This window comes from Branchiostoma belcheri, unplaced genomic scaffold (assembly GCF_001625305.1).
Source record: "Branchiostoma belcheri isolate BF01 breed outbred unplaced genomic scaffold, Haploidv18h27 scaffold5, whole genome shotgun sequence".
Taxonomy (NCBI): domain Eukaryota; kingdom Metazoa; phylum Chordata; class Leptocardii; order Amphioxiformes; family Branchiostomatidae; genus Branchiostoma; species Branchiostoma belcheri.
Genome location: NW_017804131.1, coordinates 5,964,600 through 5,988,555, shown reverse-complemented (window position 1 = coordinate 5,988,555; position 23,956 = coordinate 5,964,600). Strand labels below are relative to the sequence as shown.

Sequence of the window (23,956 nt, the reverse complement as noted above, 5' to 3'; positions counted from 1 at the left end):
AACTCTAGACATTGTTTAAAGCTATCTATTAAGTAAAAAAAAATAAATGATAATGCTAGTACATGTAGCTGATGTTGTCTTAAACAATGTGTTATAATAGTTTTTTAACAGTAATGTTCATTCTCCCCTGCAGGACGGATCAGAAACAAGTTGGAAGTGAAGGGTCCTGATGGAGAGGTGTCTGCCCTGTCACTCAACATCTGTTCACAGGGGTACCTCTACCCACCTCATGATCTCAGGTACATCTACAAAACCTGGCTTTTAGTTTTACTTCTATATTTTTCTGAGAATGCTACAGTAACTACAGTCCCTTGAGTTGGTCTGTTACCACCCTTTCTGCTCATCATATTAAGGATATAGCGTGTTTTACTTTAAGTTTGTTTATAAATTCTGCATTATCATACAGAAGTTATGTATGAACACACACAATGTATCTCTTCCACAACTGAGGCATCATAGGATTTGAATACAAGTTGGTAGCAAATTAATTAAAGGATTTTCCCAAATGTGCAGTCTACATGTAATCCCTATAGCTAACAGATGACTGGCTGTCCCTAGCATGAAAAAATGATGTAGAGAAAAATTCATCATGTAACAGTATATAACAGTTGCAACAGTTACTGATATACTTGTCAAATAACTGAAATTATATCTAGTATCAATTATTACTTGTAACCTTATTATTGGTAGTCTTTTTTCATCCCCTGCAATTTTTTATTTGCTTGTCATGTGTAGTTTTAGAATTTTTCAACTAGTAATTAAGTAGCTGAAACTGCATGACAAGTCTTGTTTTGAGCATTGAAAATTTCCTGTTTTCTGAGCTACACAAAATTTAGTGTATGTTACAATCATGTTTCTTCCCTGCTTATAGTGATTTTTAATCAAACATCCAATTTCCCTTTCAAGCACTACCATTGAGGAACATGACATTAGGTATTTGGTCTCGGTCATAACTGTGTTTGGTCCCTACTAGATGGCAGTGTGATGAACTATTTATCAATAACAGAATGCATAATTTGATTTAAGGCCTGGGGTACATGTAGATAAAGTCAGTGTTGAATGACATCTGATTTTAGGTGATGCAGTGTCTGTGTAGTACCTAACAAGTGTTATTAAGCTGATCTTACACTATTAAAACCTTTCAAATTAAAAATAGATTATTGTTAAATTTATGTTTGAATGGAAATAGGTACTATTATTACTCAAAGCATTTAGAGTAGCTGCATGAAAAGTGATGTCCTGACTAAATACTTCAATCTGTACAACAATATAAGCTCTTTGGTAATATAAGAATCTAACTTGTATTTTCTATTTTGACAGGGTGTTCTACCAGTTTGAAGCAGCCTGGGACAGCTCGTTGCACAACTCAAAACTTCTCAACAGGTCAGTCAAAGAAATCACTTTGTTTAGAGTTAACTTCAAGACAATTTGGAATGTTGGACATATTATTAACATTGTGAACTTTCCTTGTGCGTTGACTTCAGAATCTTTTGCTGTTAACACGATACTAAACATAACTGACATTTTTCTTTTCCTCCATACAGAGTAACTCCCTACAGAGAGAAGGTCTACATGACAGTATCAGCTTATATCGAGGTACTTTTTTTTTTCTTTGTGTACCTAGAATTACATGTAAGGAAGAAATAGTATCCTGGCTCATGTACATGTAAAGTGATAATAATGAATATTGTTGGGAATTTTTGACTTTTTAATTAGAAATTGTCTGGAAAAGTAGCAGCACATTAAGGTTAGAGAATCCCTTCAGTATGCTAAGAAGACTATTACTATTAGTAATAGTAAAGACTATGTTGTTCTTGGTACTTCCCAGTTGGACAACTGTGCCCAGCCCGCCTGTATTACAAAGGACCTGTGTCTCACCATCCACAGTAGAGATGCCAGACTTTCACAGCCTAGGTAAACATATACATCATTAACACCAGATTTGTCTTTGTCAAGTTCTTTCTGGTTCAGTTCTTTACAAGTACATGTGCAATGTATAAGATTCAAATGTCAAATGCAAAATATGTATGTGAAAAGTCATCAATTGTTTTTCCATCTTTGCTATCTAATCATCAAAATTAATAGATGCAGCCAGATATAAACATCATAATTTTATTTCATTTGATATTTCCATTCTGTAGATCCTTGCGAAGCCTGTTTGGAAGTGGCTACTACAGATCTCCAGACAGGTATGGTTTAGGTTCAATGCTCATCCGATTCATAAAATGCAACACCTACATGTATATACCCGTCCTGATACTTTAAACTACTTAATAAAAGTCTAAGATCACTTACCATACAGAGGAATTAACTGAATGAAGGGTCACCAGATTTTGAACCCTTAATTCTAAATAGTGCAACGTTGTCCATGTTTTATCTTGAAAGTTCATCTGTATTGGTAGAAGTCAGTATGAACAGTCAAGATTGAATTGCAATTGCCAAGTGAACACGAAACAACTCTGTCAAGGAATGAGCAATCCACCGCTTCCGTGACGTCACTTTACAACCATCCCTTAACAGAGACGGGGGGCGCCACAGACTTTCTGCAACCTATGTATATTGTATGTATGTATGTATATTCTATGTATGTGGTCACGCCATCAGCTGATTAGCTGCCTTGTGTCCACATTGTATTGTCTTCGTCGCAATTTCAATAAATAAAAAAAAAAAAAAAATAAAAACCTATGATCCACTGCTCACGGAGCACGTGTGTTATCTGCACGGAAGTGGTGGTTTGCTCATTCCTTGACAAAGACTGGAGTTGTACAGTCCAAAATTTGAGTGAGTCCAATTCTTTGTGTCGGCAATATTAATTACAGTTCAGCCTATTGTCCATGTTTCTTTCAGCAACCGTGTCAGCAGTGTTTATGAGCTGAGCCTGAAGCATTCCAGTCCAGAGGGGAGTCCAGGTAATGGCATTACCCTATACCCTATAGCTAGCATTGACACCCATGTTCATACACATATTCATAATGTCTTACACACCTAAACCATTGTCTTTTCTGTTATCATTTTGATTGAAGAATTTTTATAAGTTTTCATCTCATTTAAGAAAGGTTTTTTAGACATTGCAGCTGCAGCAGCATTGACACCCATGTCCATGCACATATTCATAATGTCTTACACACCATTACAAACCATTGTCTTTCTGTTATCATTTTGATTTAAGAAATACTTTTAAAAAACTCATTTAAGAAAAGTTTTTCAGTGCATTGTTTTCAGTTTTGAGGAGGAAGATATATATTCAAAATAGTTTTGGGTTTGCAGTAAAATTTTCACTTCAGGGTGGTACAGGGGGTGAAAAAATGAACTGTAAATTATATTTGTGGGCTGCTGATACGTAAAACAAAAAATTTTAATGAAAAGTAACCTCTCAGTTTAAGATTTTCTTCATCAAATTTGCATTCAGCTGTACATTGTGTATCTGAGATTGACTGTTGATTGCTGCGTTCGATTCCCTCATGCCACGAAGATGGTGCTTCTGTTGACGGGAAGGGACCGGGAAGTAAGTCCTCCTAAAAGTTCCCTGATCGACCCCCCCAGTGATTGACTCGTTTGTTCTCGTCAGGAGGATGTACTGTTACCTGTGTGGTCCGTGATCCTGCCCCCCTCCCCCTTAACCACCCTGAACAGTCAACACTATATATATCATATACACACCACCCTCATGGAAAACTATACTTTGTACATGTAACACATTCTTTTCTGTGGATTGATGCCTGTGACTCTTGTGATGAGTGTTTAAAAAATACCCAATATACTCGTTTTGAAGTGAAAAGAGAGTTTCTGTAGATCATTTTGTTTCCTTCATGTCTATTTCCTAAGGCCACACCGACTTAATTTTATGGATGACATCCGCGCGCGCATTGACTTTCGCCTGTTCTTAAAAAAAAAAAACACGTCCTTCGATGTTCTGGCCTGGCTCTAGGCCTGGGTAGTCCATGGTAGTTAGCGACAATACGGAGCCGGTGGTAACTCTGTGCCCAGACTACTTATAATAAGTGCCGATTCAAAAAGCCAGCATGTGCCGGCTTGTCGTATACGTCGCTATGTACTACCGCAAATCACAATACCAGCTTTGTATTCCTGTGGTTTAGTAGCATTTTATTTTTGGATGGAATTTTTTTTTATTCGCCCGCGCACACAAGTTTAGGGGTCTTCAGAGGATGTCATCCATAAAATTAAGTCTGTGTGGCCTAAAAGAACAAAAAAATGTCAACAGATACATGTAACCATGGAGCTATTATTCTCAAATAATAGCTCCATGATGTAACATCATCATGACATACATGACATTGTACAATATCTGAAAGAATTGTTTCTTATTTTGTGTTACCATGTTTTTTTATAATATTTCAAACACTTCAGATATACAAGTCTTGTATACCCCTTGCCAACAGGGAACTATACATGGCTGTATATCATGAGGGAATATGGCAGGTAATGATTCAATAGTAAGGAAAGAAGGCAATGTAATACTAATTTATATAAAGTAAATGTTGGCAGACATTGTTACTCTGCATAGCAAAGTTCTTTATTCACAACCACCTGTTTCCAAAATCATATCCAGTTGCTTGAGGAACTTTTTTTTGACATATCTTATTACCTGGATGTCTAACCTTCACCAACGTATTCACCAACCTGATGAAGTTATTTACTGGTTGTACTTCTGGGTTTAGAATTTTCTTCTTACACAACCAGTAAAGATTCTCACCTGCTTACGTTTTGATGTCTATCAGACACCTTCCTCAGAGCTTCTGACTGGAGTTCTGCAACTCGCTGCTATTTATCGCCAAAGTAGGTGTCTGATAGGCATCGAAACGTAAGCAGGTGAGAACCTTTACTGGTTGTGTAAGAAGAAAATTCTATACCTAAAGTATCTTCCAACCTGATGAATTATTTACGGGATTGTACGTCTGCTTGGTACGGCAGGTGTGCAGCGGCGGAGACGGAGAGTTCTGGACACGTCCACGACGTACGTACGCGGCGAGGAAAACCTGGCGGGCTGGAGACCCCGCGGTGACTCCCTCATCTTCGAGCACCAATGGGAGCTTGAGAAACTCACACGGCTAGAACAGGTCCGCACAGACACGACTTTTACCACACTTCTGGGGTGGAAGGTTTAAACTAAGTGCAATGTTACAGTATTAATTCCTTTAATTTTTGGATCTATGCAAGATAATAAATACATTTTGTACATACAGCCAAATCTGACCAAGCAGTCTCTTCTACAAGCAGGCCAACCTGGCCATAACAACCACCTTTTCCAGTTCTGGACATTTTTTTTCCACTGTAGCAAACCCAGGAAGGCAACCAGTGTAGAAGGCAATCATGTTGCAATTTTATAGCAGGAGGGATTTAGACTCCTGTCTGGCCATATATATATGAAATTCAATGTGTTTGAGTAAGAATTAACAGAGCAGACCATGTGCAAAGGTAAACATTATGCATTTGCTGTGCAAACGTTACCTTTCTAGTTTGCATTGTGTTAGAAGTAGAATTTTAAGATGATTGTACATTGTCTTCCAGGTGGAGAGAGTCCGACACTTGCTGTTGCTGCGAGAGAAGATGGGCATCATTTCTGCTGACGAAGCCCAGGAGAAGAGATGGATTCTGGGAGAGGGGGACGATGACACTGTAGACAGGCAGATCGCCCTGCTGGACAAGGTCTGTACTCTCATCCAATAGGAGCTCACGGAATATTCAACCAATCATACAGCCAACACTGTATTATAGTAGTTGAGAATTGTAACTGTTGCACATTATTTTTGCTTATATTAATTCAGTATCACCGAGCCTCAGTTCATTCTGTAACAATTTTCCAAGTGTATATCAATTTTGAATATTTGATCTGAATACTGACATTAACCTCCTCTTTGCTGTCCTACAGGTTTCCATTTTGTACAATCCAGTCTTTTGATATTTAAATGTTGTGTAATGGAAAAAACAAAGGATGTTAAAAAAACAATAGAATATACTTAATGGCTGTTGCACGTCATTATGTTGCATGTATCAATTCAGTGATCATCACTGTTGACTAGACAATCTTCTAATTGTATGATTTAATGCTATACTTTCAAAATATATAATTGACAATAACTCACTATGTGCTAACTTCAGATATCACAGTAACGTTGTGTGACAGTTTCTAAAATTAATGGTGTCCTCTCTGTAGTGCTTAAAGTTGTGGAGCATGGAGCCCCTTCAACTCTTTGTAGAGGTAAGACCTTTTTAGAAGTCTTGTTTTTAATCTTTGATTACTGCCGTTAATTTTAATGCACATAATTTTGTAATAAGTGAAACAAAGAAATGAAACAGAAGACAAAATGAAAATGATTATCACTCAGAGATACAAAATTAATTCAAAATATGATGAAATCAAGTAAAGTACAAAGTGAATATTAACAAGTTCAAAACATAATAAACTTAATCAAACAAGGAAAGTCTTGTTTATCAATCACAATCATATACACTAAAGAATTGCAAAGTTCAGCACTTACCTGATCATGTTTGACTAAGATAGTATTTTGTTTTCTTTTTTTTTCTTAATTCAATCATCAAAAAGTGGACCAACCCAACTAAATCTATATAACAAGAAGAAATTCTTAAAATAACTAACTTAAAGTTATTGTGGAAATAAAAGAAACTAAATGATGCAGAAGCATTTCATATTTCAATTATGTTCTTTATACATTATGCTTTATTTTCACCATGGGTTTCTTACAGGCTTTTCTACTAAAAATTCTCAAGAAGGTATTTAGAAACATTTTCACCTCGTCCCACTTGTTTACCATCATTCTTCATAATGCCACTTTCTTCAATTTATTTATTTAGTATCGTTTTCATTTCTTTCCAACTTCTTCTTGGCTTAATTATAAACCATGAATACTCATTCAGTTATTCAATAATTTATTATAAGTTATTATCAAACTCACTGAACTACAATCGTAAAAAGCCTTGGAGCTAATGCTAAAAATCTAAACTTTAATTGTCACTCAGGTTTCATTTTCATTACATAATATTATAACACAGTGACTATATTAAAGACTTATATGCTTGTTTTAGTCTGTTATTAGGATCATGATACGTTTTATACCTCTATTTTGTTATAATACTTATCAATATTTATCAATAATTTATTAATAATTATCAATAGTTGCCATGCATTGTACCATGTATTATGAGTACTGCATGTAAGTTGTCATCCATAATTTAAATGTTCTCCTACAACAATAATAAGTCAAAATTTCATTAACAGTTACTGTACGTTTTAAATGCATAATTAATTATATGATACTGAAATGAAACAGAGTTCCTCTGTATCTACTACTATTAAATAATGACATTTTCTTTCCAACAGGACCCAGATGTAGATGATGTAGATGATGATGATGACCCAGCCGGGATGATCCGGTCTGTCTCCACCCCGGTTCTCAGCTCCACCCTGGTGGAGAACTCCCCCCAGCACAGCCCAGCCAAGTCCCCGGTCCCCCCACCCCCTTTAGGGGCACCAGACAGCGAGGGGCCCCTCCCGGAAGGGGTGGCGGTGCCTGTGTTACCCCCCCTGCCCCCCGACTCTACAGACGACCTGAACCCTGACCATCAGGCTCTCTACATCCCTGCTGTGGAGGAGATCAGAGTCAGGTACTAAATTAACCAATCGGGGCATTAGCACTAGATAGCTTTATACAATGTTTACAGTCAGATTTGCAGAGGTTAGGTATAAGTTACTGTAACACTAACAAGTCATTTGTGTAAAAGCCACCTACATGTATATACATGTATGTCATGCTGAAGGGCAGTTAAAGGAACTTCAAGTTTTTTTACTGGCTATACATTATTCAGAGACAGATACCAAATACTTGTGGTCCTTGATAATGTTATAAATTATGCTAGATACAAATGTATGTGTATGATGTACAGTGTTCTTTGGCAGTAATTGCGTGAGTAGGGGAAAGTTGCATTATTTCTGTATGAAAATCTATTGATATTTATGGTCAAACATTTTTCTCTGCACAGCCCTGTTGTGTCACGCAAAGGATACCTAAATTTTCTAGAGGAGAAAACCAGTGGCTGGATCAAGCGATGGGTGGTAAGGCATTCACTGGAATTTTTCCTCCAAAGGCAAACAAACTGTTTCCTCTTTAATTTCTGTTAGTGATCATTGACAAGCACATGTAGACATCACACTCTCATTTTTAGTAAACTACCCTTAGGATTATTTTGATTTGAATTCTAATCAAGTTGAATGAATGATAATCGAGTTTTGACAATTGAATGGTGCACTATAATATGTTAGACCTTTAATATTATTGTTTTATAAATCAGGATGTTAAATTTTATTCCATGCCTTTTTTTGTACTATGTACAATAGTTGTTGCCATACATTGTTCTGTGTACAATTGTCATATACTATTAGTTAAGTTCTTATCATGTATTTTGTTCCGTGTACGTAGGTGGTGCGTCGCCCGTATGTGTACATGTACAACAATGAGAAGGACCCTGTAGAGCGGGGACTGATTAACCTGGCCACTGCACAGGTGGAGTACAGCGAGGACCAGCAGGCCATGCTCAAGGTAACTCTGTCAACACTAAGTCACGCTCCTGACTGATTGGGGAGAGGGCCAATAAACACCTACCCTGGGAGCTAGGCTGGATAAAGGGCTGTTAGCCAGTGCCCTTTGGTGGCCAAAAGCACTACACTTGCTTATCTACTAATAAATATCACTACAGGGGAGTTGAGCCCAAGAGGATTTGGCCAGCACTTTTACTGCAGTTCTTTGAGCCACTGAAGGGTTCTGGCTAACGGCCTGATAGTCAGTCTGGCTCCCAGGGTAAAAAACACCCAGCAGTGAGTGATTCTGTAACACAGGCTAATTGGTGTTACAAGTTAATTTCTTGGTTAACGGATTTTTCTAGAAAAATAATGGAGCGGGCGGGCAAAAAAAATAAAAAATAAAAACAGGCCTAGGTATTCTATTATGGCCCAAAATGGTACAATAGCAGCCAAGAAGTCAACACACCAGGCTGGTTCAAAATTTAAACAATGAATTTTGAACTTTCAATGATACCATTGCATTGAAAGATGGAATAACTGCAACAACTAGGATGAAAAGGACTGTTTTCAACTGTTAAGGGCAAAATATGAGCATTTTGCTGTTGATTCAGATCTGAATTATTATTTTTATTTGCAAATCAGAAAAAAATGAAGCAGGCGAATCCGTTAACCAAGAAATTAAATTGGTGTGGCCTATGGTAATAATAGTAGGGGTAAGCTTTTCATACAAACTTAAGGTATTCTGTTCTGTTTGGCCTCCAGACCCCCAACACGTTCTCAGTGTGCACCAAGCATCGCGGGTTCCTGCTGCAGACCCTGGGTGATAAGGACGTCCATGACTGGCTGTATGCCATCAACCCCCTGCTGGCAGGCACCATCAGGTAACAACAACAACATTAGTGTGGAGATCAACAACTTCATCCTGTATAATATATACATTAGACATTGTATTGTAGGTGTACAAATGTATACTTAGTTAAGTTAATGAATCTTTATTGCATGTTCTTGCCCAGATGGGCTAAATGCACAAGAGGATATGCAGTATGCAAAAACATTGAGTATTTCATACTAGTACGCTATATTCTAATGCAAAGTGCTAGTAGTAATCTATACATTACAATAATACTATAAACTACCTATCATCTACTGTTAGTTGCCCTTTCTTCTCTCTTTTTGAAACATTTGGAAACATAATTACATAGTTTGTCTATTGTACATTCGTTGTTGCATGACATCAAGTGTTTAAACATGTCCTGCTTTGACATTTTCTTACATATCTTGTCTAATTGTAAAGTATCGAATAGCTCTTGGCGTTCATCTTAGTTTATATAATGTACAGTCAAGTAGAAAGTGCATCTCGTTTTCAACATATAAGACTCCTATATCACTGTAACTGTTTCCAGACTTACTACTTTATTATGATGACCTGTACTTACATGTAGCTTGTAAGAACATAAAATGTACAAGAAATTTAGGACCTAATTAAGGTTTAAAAGTCATGTGTATTGGTGAACAATAGAATAACATTTAACATCTTTTGAAATCAGTGAGTTCAATGATGGTGCACTATTTGAGTGTGATGTACTAATTTTTGATGTACTAATTTGAAGGAGGGGTGAAAGAAGCATTGTGGATTTGCTAGCAACTATATCAGTCCTTTGTTTTTTTGCAGGTCCAAGCTTGCCCGCCGTGCTGCCTACCTCAGAATCTAGCCGTGCAGTTGACCCAGTCAGACATTGTGGCATGTGTACTTCCTATAATGACCATCCTTGCGCACACAGACAAGTCATGTCATGTCGATTGACTCGTTGGCACAACCCGTGATGATACGTCACTCTTGATCCAAAAGGGCAAAAATCATTTCATTTTAGCAAATTCTTACAATTGTGTCAGCAACATTTAGTCAGAGCTGCGTGAATATAGAGGAACCTTTGTCAGAAGAATTTAGAGAGAGACTGCTCTTTTTAAACTCATCCCAACATCACAGTAACTTATCATACATTTTAGGAAAGGGAATTGACCACCAGACTTATCCAAAATATTGCTTTTAAAGGCAAGGTAGACACTTGACAATGTGTATTCCTCTTAATCGGTGTTTCTACAAATTAAACACCTCCCTACACATAATACCACCCAATGGCAGTCAGAAGTGCACTTGGATGTAATGTCTGGTTACAGGGACATTGCTTTACAAAGCTGCAGTATTCCCCCATCCTTTCCCCACTACAGCTATAACCCTTTAAGGATGTCTTTGGTACCTAAGAAAGGCCTACATTTTATGTACGTAAAGTATGGTCAAACAGTTTTGGATCAGTAGTGACTGTTCATCAGTGCTCAGCCAACAAGAGTGTTCTGTATAATGTATATTGCTCTCTCAGTGCTAACTTAACATGCTTACCCAGCCTTGCCTCGCACAAACTTATGACAAGTAATTTGAGATGCAAAATTAAGAGAAAAAAAAAGACATGCAAGTGTTACAGATTTTGACAAACTTTTGTGATGTACTATTTTTCCCCAAGCCTAATTGTACACGTTCCAGTTGTGGAATGGATTGTGTGATTGTACAAATAGCCAAGTGCTGACTGTATGGTGTGGAGTGAGATTGCAGATGTCTTGCCATGAATGTTGTTAGTAATGTTGTAAGGAGTATAGAATATGGTACGTAGGCATGGCATATGCAGTTCACCATTTATTATGGCTTGCTGTGTGATCTGCCTTGCTTGTATTTAAGTGTGAAAATAAGTTTTCAGGAATTTTCAAAGTTGTCAGATGGTAGAAAAGGGATGAAGTGACTGTATAGAGACCAGCTGTATTGAAAATTAGTTGTGTATTTTGCAAAGTTTGCAAAGCAGGATATTATAAAAAATTTTGAAGATTACTGAATTTTATACTGGTCTATAACCTGTATAATTTGTGCTTCAGCTGGTTCAGTTTGCATGCTGCTTGGACAAAATGGCACATAATTTTTGAGCAACTTTCTTGCCATTTTTGTTTTTTATTCAAACTTATTTGTTTCCATGTTTTTTTACATTTAAAAAGTTGTGTTTATTCATTATTTCTGGACTAACAGGCCAGTGGTTTTTCTAGCAAATGCTGCAAAAGAAGTACCAGTAGATACTTTGTGTGATTTCTGTTTTTTGACTTGTTTTATTTATTATCATGGTGAATGCTGTGCCATGCATATGTCCTCTAGGAATTCTAGTCCAATTCAAGAGACAAAATTGTCGCAATGTGATTATCAATGTATATTAATAGACAAGTAGTAATCATCATATTGTAAATCTTCCATCCTATATGTTGTATTAAAAAATGTATGCTAAGAAAAGTTTTAATGTGCAGAAGTGCAATGTAAGCAAGGCCACTCAAAGTTAATTTCCTGTATGAAGGATTATTTACTGAAAATAATCAACAAGACAAGAAATGTACAATACAGTACAGAAAACACAGTACGGAGTTATGTTTAAGTACAAGTGGTGACCGAGAAAAATCAGCCAGTCTACATGGAAACTTCATGAACCAGGAAACTAAATTTGTATGGCCTGAATGTAAGATAATGCTACAATGTAGTGTTGTTGTACAGGGTGACACAGAAGTTCTTCCCTTCTTCATATAAGCCATATTAGTTTGAATTGCAAAGTTTTTGCGTTGTGTACAAGAATATAAGAAACAAACATTCTTATCATAAATCATATTGATATACAATTTTGACTACCAGGCTCTCAAACATCGAAATCAGTGAATTGTCAAGATTTAGACACTTAAGATCCTTTGAATTGTGTTTCCTTGAAAATTAAGTCATTGATGAATTGAAAAGTTATTACAATTTATTCAGGAAAGGTAATTTATCACTAGAATGTTGTTGAAATGAATGTACAGTCATTATACAAACAGTTCAAATTGTTGACAGTTGATGAAAGCACAGACCATTGCAATCTTCTGTGTCACTCTGTCGTCTTGTGCAATTTTTGGAAACGCCTAAGACTAACAATTGAAAAGACTCTAGTTATTGTTGTTAAAACTTACACCAGTTCTATGAAATGTTTTGCTTGATAATCTTGACACTCAGCAACAGTCAGAAATGCAACTGCCTAGAAGCATCAGATGATATGGATAGAGATAGGATATAACATAAACAGGTGCTGTGCTGGAATTTCTTCAGATATCGATATCTTGGGAATAATCATATGAAGTACAAAATGTACCACTGCAAATTTGTTGAATGTATCATCGGAAGTAAGAAAAGGCAGCCATGTGGCTGAAGGAGTTAGTACATGTAGGTTGTCCCACAAAAATGTGTACAAACTTGAAGAAAATCATTACGAGTGTTGAAAATGTGTGACACTAGTTTCAGAAAGTCTGTGTGAGTAAAAACCAGCCCCTGTATGTATTTCCATACATAAAAGAATTCAAAAGGGAAAGTTGGCTGTGTCCAAAATTTGGTATTCAAGGTATTTGTGTTTTACCTTCCTAACATCAACAAAGAAAGACAGGCACTGGTATTTTCCTCATATGAGTGTACATTAAGAGAGTACATGAGTGTTGAGAAAGGGTGACCCCGCTATGTCATTATAATTTGTACAGAGCCGCTTCAGATCAAATTTGAAAAATACCGTTGAACTAGTAATGTTACAATGCATAGGATTCGCTCTCTTGGGGTCAACTCAATGCCTTGAACCAATGAAAAGGCATGTTATATGATTAGCTGATGCAGTATAAGAACAAACGGTGTGTATATACTGAGAGACAGCTGATACCATGAGTACAGTTTTCTCATCAGCGCCTGGTTGTTAGGGAGTTGGCTTTTGAGAATGCAGTGAGTGGAAGAGACCAAATAAACCTGTATGTGTTGCTTCTGGCATTGCGTGTTTCAGTACTTCTTTTAAACTTTTTTATCAATCAAACTTTGTTGCAAACTTTTGCCCAAAACGTCGTTGCAATGGAATAAACAACTAGAGAAGTAACATTTGCAAAGCAAATGCATAATGTTTACCTTCGGACATGGTCTGCTCTGTTAATTCTTACTCAAACACATTCACATACATGTACTACTAGTATATGCTGACAGGAGCAGACCGTGAAATTGCAACATTATGTAACCCAACACCAGTCACCATGGTGACAGACGTCGACAAATCATGTCTTGGTCAGGTCATAGGTCACTGTTTGGAGAAGAAGAAGAGGAAGAAACTGAGCAAAAACAATATGTTTTCCTTCGGTAAACATAATCATAATATCGGACAAGGTAAAAAGTGTGTAGCCTATATACATCTAACAGATTTGTCTATTGTACATCTAACAGATGTTAGCAACTATATCACCAGGATTTGGCGTATTCTTTAGAGGCATTAGCTATAGTCCCACGTTTTAATGATAGTGGGTTGTGTGACATATATTGTTTACACTGTTTTCTATCAGAGTATTTGATCACCGAATCTCTCCTTGATGAGTTTGGCGGTCTCCTTGGCTGCACCAGTCAGCCGCGCCCTCTGCTGGGATTGGTGTAACCGCAGGTAGAACGACTTCATGTCAGGTCTAACCTCGACGCCCTGTGTAATTGACAACATCGATAACTGCACAATAGCTGTACAGGGTACAAAGTATGGCATCTACTAAGTACATATTAATTACATTTTCATAAGGCTAACAAGAGTTGGGGGCTAGTATGGGATAGATATCACAATGTCAGTATTGATCGGAAACAGGTGTCTCATTCACCATATGGCGTCTTTCTTTATTGTGCAAGAGAAACAGCACCAGCTGTCAAGGAGGTCATGTAACAAAAACACCTGTGAAAAAGCGAGCGTAGATGTAGATATGATTAATGACTTTCTCCCTCTTGGGCAGACTGAAGCCAACTAGTATATATATCGATTACAACACAGACACACAAACACATACATTTGTACCAAAAACAATACTTCTATTTTTCATGGTGGTAATCATTACTCAAATGGAACAACGGGTTATATATTATCTGTTGACTACAAGTGGATCTATGCACGAACGTGTTGTTTACATGTATGTGAAATCATCTACATAAACAAATTTTGTGACTATGAGTTATGAAAGACTTACCTTTTCATATATCTTCGCAGCATCCTTGCTTTTGCCCTGAAAATTAAGAAAAATGATGTTAAAGTGTCACTTTTTAGACATTCTTGATAACAATAAACACTCACTCAATACATTTATCAACTAGTTACGTTAATTTTGTTAATACTAAAACGCAGTCTGTCTACTAAACCCCATCCGGCCTAGTGATGAGAATGTCAATCTACCTACCGCCCTGTTGAGTAGGAAGTCCCCGTACTGTGCGTACGCGTCCCAACATTTCGGGTTCATTCTGATCGCAGCTTTGAACAGGATCTCAGCCTGGCCAAGAAATCCCAGCTAAGGATACAAAAAACATATCAATCAACAGTCCCTTACTTTCTTTATTCATACTATACATTTTCCTGGGTAGGACGTTAAACTGCATCCCAGTGGCGAGAGCAGGGGCATTCATGTTAAGTCTATACTTGTTCATACTAAGCAAGGGAGAATTGAATACATGTTGCTTGTACATTTTAACACAGATCTTCCATTGCAGTGAAACCTTGCTATTTTGTCAGTTTTGTGGATTAAGGCAAGCCACCTAAGAGGCTTTATACATATGTTTATATGTGTGTGTATCCATCTGATAGTATGTATGTAACTCCAGTTAGGTTACTTACCTCGGTGTACATTTGAGCCAGGGACAGGTAGGCGTGAACAAAGAACGGGTCTGTCTCAATCACTCGCTGATTCAGCTGTGGAAAAAAATTATACTGAGTGAGTGAGTGAATGAGTGAGTGGGTGGATGGATGGATGAAATTATAGTATTGATGGATGGATGGATGGATCCGGATGGATGGATCCGGATGGATGGATGGATGGGTGGTTGGATGGATGGATGGATGGATGGATGGATGGATGGATGGATGGATGGATGGATGGATGGATGGATGGGTGGATGGATGGATGGATCCAGATGGATCCGGATGGATGGATGGATGGATGGATGGATGGATGGATGGATGGATGGATGGATGGATGGATGGATGTTCAACATAATACTTCTTGTTCCATATCTCATCATTTACGAAAGTTTGTAGACATGGCAGATAGGCAAACCTACCAGACCATCCCTTGACACTACACGAACATCGTACGTACCTGTTTAGCTTCTTTCGTCCGGTCGACATCAGCCAGTGCTTGGCTGTATCTCAGCATCACCTCGGTATTATCTGAAGAAACGAAACAAATCATGGCTAAGTTTTTTTCATCATTTTTTTTTCTTTTATTTTTTATATTCCAACATGACATCAGAAGACGTGGTGACGGCACACTCAAGTTTTTTCAATTTATATTAATGCCGCCACCAACACAGGGGGCAATACAATACTCACTTTCACCTGAGCGAAGTGAGGAAAGTCGTGTAAAGTGCCTTTCCCAAGGGCCCAAGATCAGTGGCATGTCAGGACTCGAACTCGGGACCTCTTGGTCGAGCACTCTGCCGCTACGCTACACGACCCCACACATTTTTCATCATTTACATCCTCTCTGCGCCCTTTGCGAATCTCCAAGCAGAGATCCATTTGGGGGCAAGGCAGTATCAAACCGGCCCGGTCAGTTACCATTGGCCCGCGTAGTCTAATGGAAACTTGCGGTCAATTTGATACTGCTTAGCGCATGCCCTCGAATAAATCAGCGCGTACTTGGAGATACTGCATTGTAGTCCTCTGCTAGATATATCTAATGTCATAGATTTATAATATACTAGAAAGGTAACATTTGCAAAGCAAATGCATAATGTTTACCTAAGTTTGCATATGGTCTGTGCTGTCAATTCTTACTCAAACATATTCATATATGCTAAACTATACTTATGAAGGGTACAGTGAGCAGTTGTACCTAAACAAAACGGCAAAACATGTTCTATGACTACTAAACAGAGTGTCGACTAAATTACTTGCCAGGAATGTTAAGACAGGAATGGTAAGACAGGAGCCTAAATCCCTTCTGCTACAAAATTGCAACATTATGTAACCCAACACTAGTTACCATGGTGGCAGACGTCTGGTTCAGGTCATTGACCTTATTTGTTTGGAGAAGAAGAAGAGGAAACAGCAAAAACAATATGTTTTCCTTCGGTATACATAATAAACAGTACGAAAAACCATGTGACATCCCACACCTGGTAAGAGTTCATGCAGCTTCTTAAACACGTGAACCTGTCCCTCCCGTGCCTGCTCCTTGTACTTGTACTGAGGGTCTACAAGTCTGTCGGCGTTCCTGTTCCCTGGGAAAAGAACCAAGAAGACGAAGTTGGTATAGCCACCTTCTAATCTAGCACGCTGAAATATTATGTAGCTGTAGAAATTAGCTTTTATTTTCAAAAAAATTCTGTCAGCTATCTGTTGAGTGATATTGTACACTATATAACGATAAACGCACAAAGCTGTTCAACCGTCTCTCCGCCTGCTCAACAGAATTTGTTACATTTCATGCTATAGATAAATTTAAGTTCATCCTAGAAGGCAATAACCCTTACTGTGTACAAATAGGTAAATATATCAAAGAATGTTTAAACCTTAGAACAAGTAGTATTAGTTGACCCACCTATTGTTCTGTACGTGGGATATTTTCGTTGTACCCATGTATATTTGTCTGTATATCTACATGTCTTAGACCTTACGAAAGTCGCTGTACTTTTTGTTGTGCCAATAAAGTTCTTCTTTATCATCCTTAGAATGGTTGTACATTGTGGGTCATCCTATTTGAGACAGGATCTCTTTTTTAACACTGCGTTAACGTTCTGATGATGTCCTTACCTTCAAAGAACCACCTTCCCAAGTTGGTGCTGGCGTCTTTTCTCTTCATCTTGATAGAAACTGTTTCCCCGATGTTCAGTACGCTGTGGTAGTAGCCTTCAGGCTGGTAAATAAACAATAACATAGAGCCATTTAGAGTGTGTTCCTCTGAATGGGACACGGGTGATAAACCCTACATTTAGACAATTAGATACAATGATTTTTAAAAGTTCTCACTGACTCCGAAACTAGATATGAATAAACTTGCAACTTATTTCCTCAACACATCAGATTGTCTGCACCTACAACTTTTAAGAAACATATCAGGGATTGGCTGAAAACTAAAGTGGACACTTCCCAACCTCTGCAATCATGGTGGTAATCGACGACTGACGTACAGAATTACTTGCTCTTAACTGTATTGAGACCTCTGACCTCTCAGCAGTTTTATACCCTATGTTGTATTCTCATTTCCCATGTCGTATTTCATTGCTATGTTGCATTTTATTTGCCATGTTGTATTTAAGTTACGTTATGCTTCTTGTATATGTATGTATGTAGGTATAGTATAATGCAGTGTCTGTACTCAATACGACTCCAGGACTAGTGATGTATCATTGATTTGTACACACTAATGGAGATCGATCAAATAAACAAAACAAACAAACAAACAAACAATATGACTCAACTTAATTGCTCGACAACCATACTGATATATGGCAACAACTACTTAACAACAACACTATGATTGTTTGATTTGACTGATTTCATAGATATCTACCATGCATTATAAAGCGTTCTTACCAGATACAGTATTTCCCCTGCCTCTAAAACACACTCCTTTGGCTTTTTCTTGTCGTTTAGTTTTGGATAGACGTCAGTGAACCAGTCGATCACGCTGAATCCTGGCCAGAAACCTATAGCGAGGACAGAATAGTTTTGAAACTTTCAAAGTCATTATCTTCTGACAACGTATGGTCGTTGGAATGCTTAATTCAGGTGGATAGATTTCCCAAGTACAAAGTCAAGTCAACTACAGAGGCTGAATACCTAGTACCTCTAGGCAGAAAAAACTTGTGAAAAATATCGGATAACACTGTGATATTATTGGTCCAAGTAATGACTCCAGGCAGCACGTCAGAACATACTGTGCGTGTACTTCTACAGAACATATCGTTTAAGGTCGTGCTCATATCTTTATGGATGATATCTTGCCTGTAGTTTTAAAACGTTGTGTCGGAAAAGATATCGTACGGAACAAACAAAATTCTGACGCAAACATGGAACAGACTTTAAACATTGGTTTGGCGAAGGCGCAGTACGTTCTGCCGACATGGACCTACATGTAAACTAGCCTCCTTCGCAGTCTTGTTGGGCGTCGGCGTTATTTTTTCTCTGAGCGACGTGAGTAATATGCGGCCGCGAGAGACGATTTGCTGCCCAGGGACTTTTGCCACGGAGAGAAGGTTTCCCGCTCCAACAAACTTCTCTCCGTTGCAAAAGTCCCTCGGCAGCAAATCGTCCCTCGCGGCCGCATATTACTCGCGTCGCTCAGAGAAAAAATTACGCCGACGCCCAACAAGACTGCGAAGGAGGCTACATGTAAACCAATTAAGATACATAGACAGGTCAGAAAGAGGTGTTTTGCGGACGGAAGTTACGTGATTACGCACCGCCTGGAGGCGTGAGTTGTGGCGGGTAGAGGAACCATCGCTGCCGGCCGAACACCAGCCCGCTCCAGCCGTCCGTACCCGTGTGGAATGCCGCGCCAGACCGGGACGGACCCACGGAAAACGTCACGGCATCGCGAATGTCCTACAACATACAATCCATTCTCAATCACTAGGGTAGGAAGACAATGAGAGTCTAAAGAACTTTAGTGAGGGACGTAAAGTTGAAATCAGGGTTGACCGTTTTTTGTATTCTACATTTTTTATACTATCATGAAAGTTCATCTGTGTTGGTAGTTACATGTTTAAAGTTAAAACTTTTGGTCCAACACAAAAAAAATTCTCTCACCTAGAGCTTTCGACCAGTCACTCTGGTCTTCCTCAGTAGACATTTTGTTTCACTTGACACTGTAAGGATTTTAGACACTGAACAAGACTATTTCTTGAGAGGAGTGAAGGAAGCCATATATATCAGGGCCTATCACCCTACATTGAACCGCGACGGGGGTCGACATCGTCTACCAGGTACCTTTGACCCAATGTTGACGTCACACTTCAAAGAAGCCACGTGACAAGCTTCACTGGGTCAGTCTACTGAGGAAGACCAGAGTGACTGGTCGAAAGCTCTAGGTGAGAGAATTTTTGTGTTGGGCCAAAAGTTTTAACTTTAAATACTTTTTTTTCTGTGAGGGACCCACGGAAAGCGTCACGGCATCGCGAAGGTTCTACAACATACAATCTATGTTCAAATCAACAGGGTAAGAAGAGACTTTTATCAATGAGATACTTGGCTATAAAGGTACGATGGAACGTAAGCAGAGATGGTTTATATGCCGTTTAGTGTACCCCTCGACTATTGTATGGTCTACCTATGCAAAATAGCAGACCATACAATAGTTGACCCTTAAGATTAAACGATATAACATCCTTGGGTAAACGTGTTTTTTTTTCAGGTACCTTTGAGTGTTTTGTTAAGTATTCTACATGTTTCTGTATGTATAGGGGCCACGAACCTGAGATAAATACATAATTTTATTAACAATAAACAACTCTTACCGAAAGAAAGGCTGGAGGGTTGACTGTTTGGTCCAGCCGGCTGTCTCTGTAAAAATCACTGTCATAGACCTGTCTGAAAATAGGAGTGAGCTTCATATGACTGTGATAAAATTTAAGCTTGATAAACTCTATTTGTTAGAAATAAAAGTAGATTATTCCTAACAATCTAGGTCTTCATTTCGCACTATACTCGTTGAAAATCAACCTATAACTTTCTCACACTGAAATAAAGTCATTTGTACAAGCATTTTGCGATACTTTAACAGTAATAATATATTAAACTTACCGTGGCTCTTCATTCCTTTGTCCTTCCATAGTCGATAAGAAGTCGTAGAAGGACGTCTCGTTGTCTCCTACACCACCGTTACGCACGATGTCCAGGGATGTACCTGTGTGGAACATGATTTTGCTAGTCGTCAGGGCAGGGCAGATTTTTTTTTATTCCAACATGTAATCACCAGACGTGGTGACGACACACTCAAGTTTTTTCAACTTATATTAATGCCGATACCAACACAGGGGACAAATACATGACAGGACAGTACTCATTTACACCTGAGCTAAGTGAGGAAAGTCGTGTTAAGTGCCTTTCCCAAGGGCACAAGATCGGTGGCGTGTCAGGACTCGAACCCGGGACTCTAAGTTCCGAGTCGCGCACTCTGCCGCTACGCCACACGACCCCACAAGACAGATTTTGTCACACGTATCTGAGATTGCAAAACTCATGGCGACCTGTTAAGCATCAAGTAATTGGCAACATCCCTGAGGCGTCGCCAAAAGTACCGTTAAGCTATAAGATAATGGCAGAGGCGTACCTTAGTGTTTTTATCTACACGACACTGAAACCATGTTTAGACATCTCAATGCTCATGGGCAGCTAGACCACTTGGCAAAATACACATAGCTTTGCCGGTTTTCAGCATTTTTAATGCAATTTCAGTAGTTTTTACCTTTCTCTCCGTGTTTAGAGATGAAGCTACACAATAAACAAATTAACACAATTTGCTTGGCCCTGAAATACAATTCATTTCACCCAAAATACATTCAATTGGTTTTTGACGGGGATAGTCCGCCATAGCCTTGCCAATGCCTCATACCGTCCTCTCTCCAAAGAACCCGCCCCCCCCCCCTCACCTGATCGGACCGTCCAGCCGGAGTATTTCCCCAGTAGGTTCCGTTTTCCCCAGTCCGGTGTGTTGACCCATCCGGAAGCGCCATTCCGAAACCGGATGATGAGCGGGTTCTTATACCTGCAACACGGTACATGCACAGCATCATAACAACTTTGGAAAATGCATTTAATGATAATGAAATGAATCTTTATTGCATGTTCTTGCCCAGATGGGCTAAATGCACAAGAGGATATGCAGTATGCACAACATGAGTATTGCATATACTGGAACGCTATATTCTAATGCTAATTGCTAGGAATTTATACATTACAACAATACTATGTACTACCTATCATCTACTGTTAGTTGCCCTTTCTTCTCTCTTTTTGAAACATTTGGAAACATAATTACATAGTTTGTCTGCTATACATTCGTTCTTGCATGACATCAAGTGTTTAAACATGTCCTGCTTTGACATTTTCTTGCATATCTTGTCTAAATGTAAAATATCGAGTAGTTCTTGGCGTTCATCTTTATATAATGAAGCACTATAGACACTGCACAGTGGTGTGTACCAAATCATCTCTGGGTGAAGAAATCTGTTTGATATTGACATTTGCTGCCATTTCTTAGCACGCTTATGCACCATTATTTCATACAATTGAAGCATTTCTGCCTCACAGATATCATGATCAATATGCAATGGAATTGGGTTGATTCAACGTACTACATTTTAGAAATGCTCACCAGACAGTTGACTCTAAAAAATTCAGTTTTACTGCCCTGAAATCGCTTTGGGTGCCTTTCAAGATATAACTGTGGCTAGAGGCATTGTATTTTATTTCTAGTAGACATCGCTACATACCCTTTGCCTCCTAAATCGATATCAATTGTATACGTAGGTTTACGCATCGAAAGGCAAAAAAAATTACAATCATTTTACCTGAAGTTATCTCTGAACATCTGTGGAGTGACGTCATCCACGTAGTGCCTGTCAATCAGACATGATGACGTAGACAGTTTCTGCGCAGTCTCCCTGTCGGCAGAATTCCATCCTCCCGCTGAAGCACTCTCTTTTATCAACTCAACTTTATCAGGCTGCAGTTCCTCAGATTTCCGCGAGATGGTGCTTTTGTCGGTCACACGGGGATAGTGATACCAAGGTCTCATAAACTCCTGTTCGATCACGTTTTCTTGGTTCACCTTTTCTTGTTGTTTGTGCGGTAAGAAAGATTTGGCTTCTTTCTCTGCTGGTTGTAGAATTTTGTCCGTGTTTTCTGCCGGTTTTGGTGGCGTTTCTGTTGGCAGATTAACCGTTTCTTTCGGGCCATTCAGAAATGCCATAAGAATTGCTCCGAGAAGAAAAGCGCCCGCGACATAGAATAACGTGTCGGTTGGCTTCCCGGCATGCCTTGCTGCAGACCCATTCCTTGACGCTGCGTCGGTCTTCAGCTTTTTATTGTCGTCATTGGTCACGTGACCTGTGCCATTTTCTTGCTTCTTTTCTTGTTTTCGCTTCCTCAGTTCTCCAGCTTTGCTGTTTTTCCCCATTCTGACTTTACTGCAAATTCGCGGCGAAGTGCGTTCAATGTAACATTTTAGTATGCGCGACAAAGATTCCCTTTTTTCAACGATAACATATGAATTAAGATCTTTCAATTTTTTTCAACTTTCCTTTTATGCCCCCCCCCCCCATTTTTTGCACTATTAAAAATGCTCTAATGTTGAAACCACTTAAATGCACTGATGACTGTTTATAAGTTTTAGTCAGACAAACCCTCAACATGCATATGGTGATATGTTCTCTAAAGCAAAAACCTATTGTTACAGACAGGTCGTCATCTATCTTTGAACCACATTTCACCGACTTTTGTGACTCTAAATGCATAGCCAATTTGTGACTGTTGAATTTAGAACAGTAAGAATTTCGTGTGCATTTTAACACAATGAAAGCCTATTCCCCGGTCACTGTACCCTAACAACAGCGAAAACTCAAGTGCGGCCGTCTACAATTTGGTACTAAGTATCATGTATTGAGCCACAACAAATGCACGTAATCCTAAAATCCATCGAAGGGAGCGGGAGCGGGTACCCAAAAGAACTAACCTACCTTCTCAGGTCCACACACCGTTTCTTGATCTCTATAGAAGTAATACAACTCGTCCAGCGGTTTTGTGACAATTTAAAAGCCACGTCATAACCGACACCAGCTTGTGACTCTGTGACACGTGTATTATCTTTTTGCCACTCTGTCTGGGGACAATTCATAAATATCTAGCACAAGTCGAAGTTATAACATTTTAAATGAGTAAGTGAACGAAATCCCACTGGTTGAGTTATTAATGAACGCTCCCCTATTTAGAGCAGGGTCCAACCATATAGCGCCCAGCTGTTGCGGAGTGCCCGTTCAACCGTGAGCTCTTCGCGCGGCTTTTCATATTTAGGCCACAGCAAGTCAATTTTATGGATGACATCCTCCGCAGACTCAAAATCTAATGCGAGCGGGCGAAAAGAAAACAAGCCGGGCAAAAAAAAGCAAGGTTCCTACATTTTAAAATTTTGACTCAATCATTGTACAAATGGATCTGATTTAGTGGGAACATCACATATACACAGCCAGCATCACATATCACTGCATCAAAGTAAGAAACAAAACATTAAATCTGAGTCTTTTCTTGTCTTCTCTCTTTATAGTTATCTTCCATCCACCTTCCAGCATGGCAACAGACA

The 23,956-nt window shown here is 38.7% G+C and overlaps 3 protein-coding genes across 3 annotated transcripts in view; 1 reads left to right on the top strand and 2 right to left on the bottom strand.

The window, feature by feature from the left end:
* Positions 1-11,856, top strand: part of LOC109479710 (kinesin-like protein KIF1A) — a 60,541-nt gene extending 48,685 nt beyond the window's left edge. Inside the window, exons 44-59 of the mRNA XM_019781700.1 lie at positions 134-239; positions 907-933; positions 1,321-1,383; positions 1,545-1,596; positions 1,829-1,914; positions 2,142-2,189; positions 2,848-2,909; positions 4,933-5,078; positions 5,530-5,667; positions 6,176-6,220; positions 6,727-6,753; positions 7,361-7,644; positions 8,020-8,092; positions 8,457-8,576; positions 9,320-9,438; positions 10,230-11,856. Of these exons, the coding sequence (XP_019637259.1) occupies positions 134-239; positions 907-933; positions 1,321-1,383; positions 1,545-1,596; positions 1,829-1,914; positions 2,142-2,189; positions 2,848-2,909; positions 4,933-5,078; positions 5,530-5,667; positions 6,176-6,220; positions 6,727-6,753; positions 7,361-7,644; positions 8,020-8,092; positions 8,457-8,576; positions 9,320-9,438; positions 10,230-10,269 (1,436 nt within the window). The 3' untranslated portion in view covers positions 10,270-11,856. The remainder of the gene's footprint in view (positions 1-133; positions 240-906; positions 934-1,320; positions 1,384-1,544; positions 1,597-1,828; positions 1,915-2,141; positions 2,190-2,847; positions 2,910-4,932; positions 5,079-5,529; positions 5,668-6,175; positions 6,221-6,726; positions 6,754-7,360; positions 7,645-8,019; positions 8,093-8,456; positions 8,577-9,319; positions 9,439-10,229) is intronic.
* A 2,112-nt stretch (positions 11,857-13,968) lies between these two features.
* Positions 13,969-20,086, bottom strand: LOC109479709 (F-box protein At1g78280-like). The gene is made up of 10 exons (XM_019781699.1): positions 20,072-20,086; positions 19,062-19,203; positions 18,193-18,305; positions 17,410-17,512; positions 16,773-16,877; positions 15,752-15,822; positions 15,271-15,345; positions 14,840-14,947; positions 14,633-14,668; positions 13,969-14,103 (listed from the first exon to the last, which is right to left on the bottom strand). Exons 1-10 carry the CDS (start codon positions 20,084-20,086, stop codon positions 13,969-13,971), a joined length of 903 nt encoding a protein of 300 aa, XP_019637258.1.
* An 813-nt stretch (positions 20,087-20,899) lies between these two features.
* LOC109479707 lies at positions 20,900-22,777 on the bottom strand. The gene is made up of 3 exons (XM_019781698.1): positions 22,170-22,777; positions 21,249-21,364; positions 20,900-20,904 (listed from the first exon to the last, which is right to left on the bottom strand). The coding sequence occupies exons 1-3, from the start codon at positions 22,775-22,777 to the stop codon at positions 20,900-20,902; spliced, it is 729 nt and encodes a 242-aa protein (XP_019637257.1).
* Between the last annotated feature and the right edge of the window lie 1,179 nt (positions 22,778-23,956).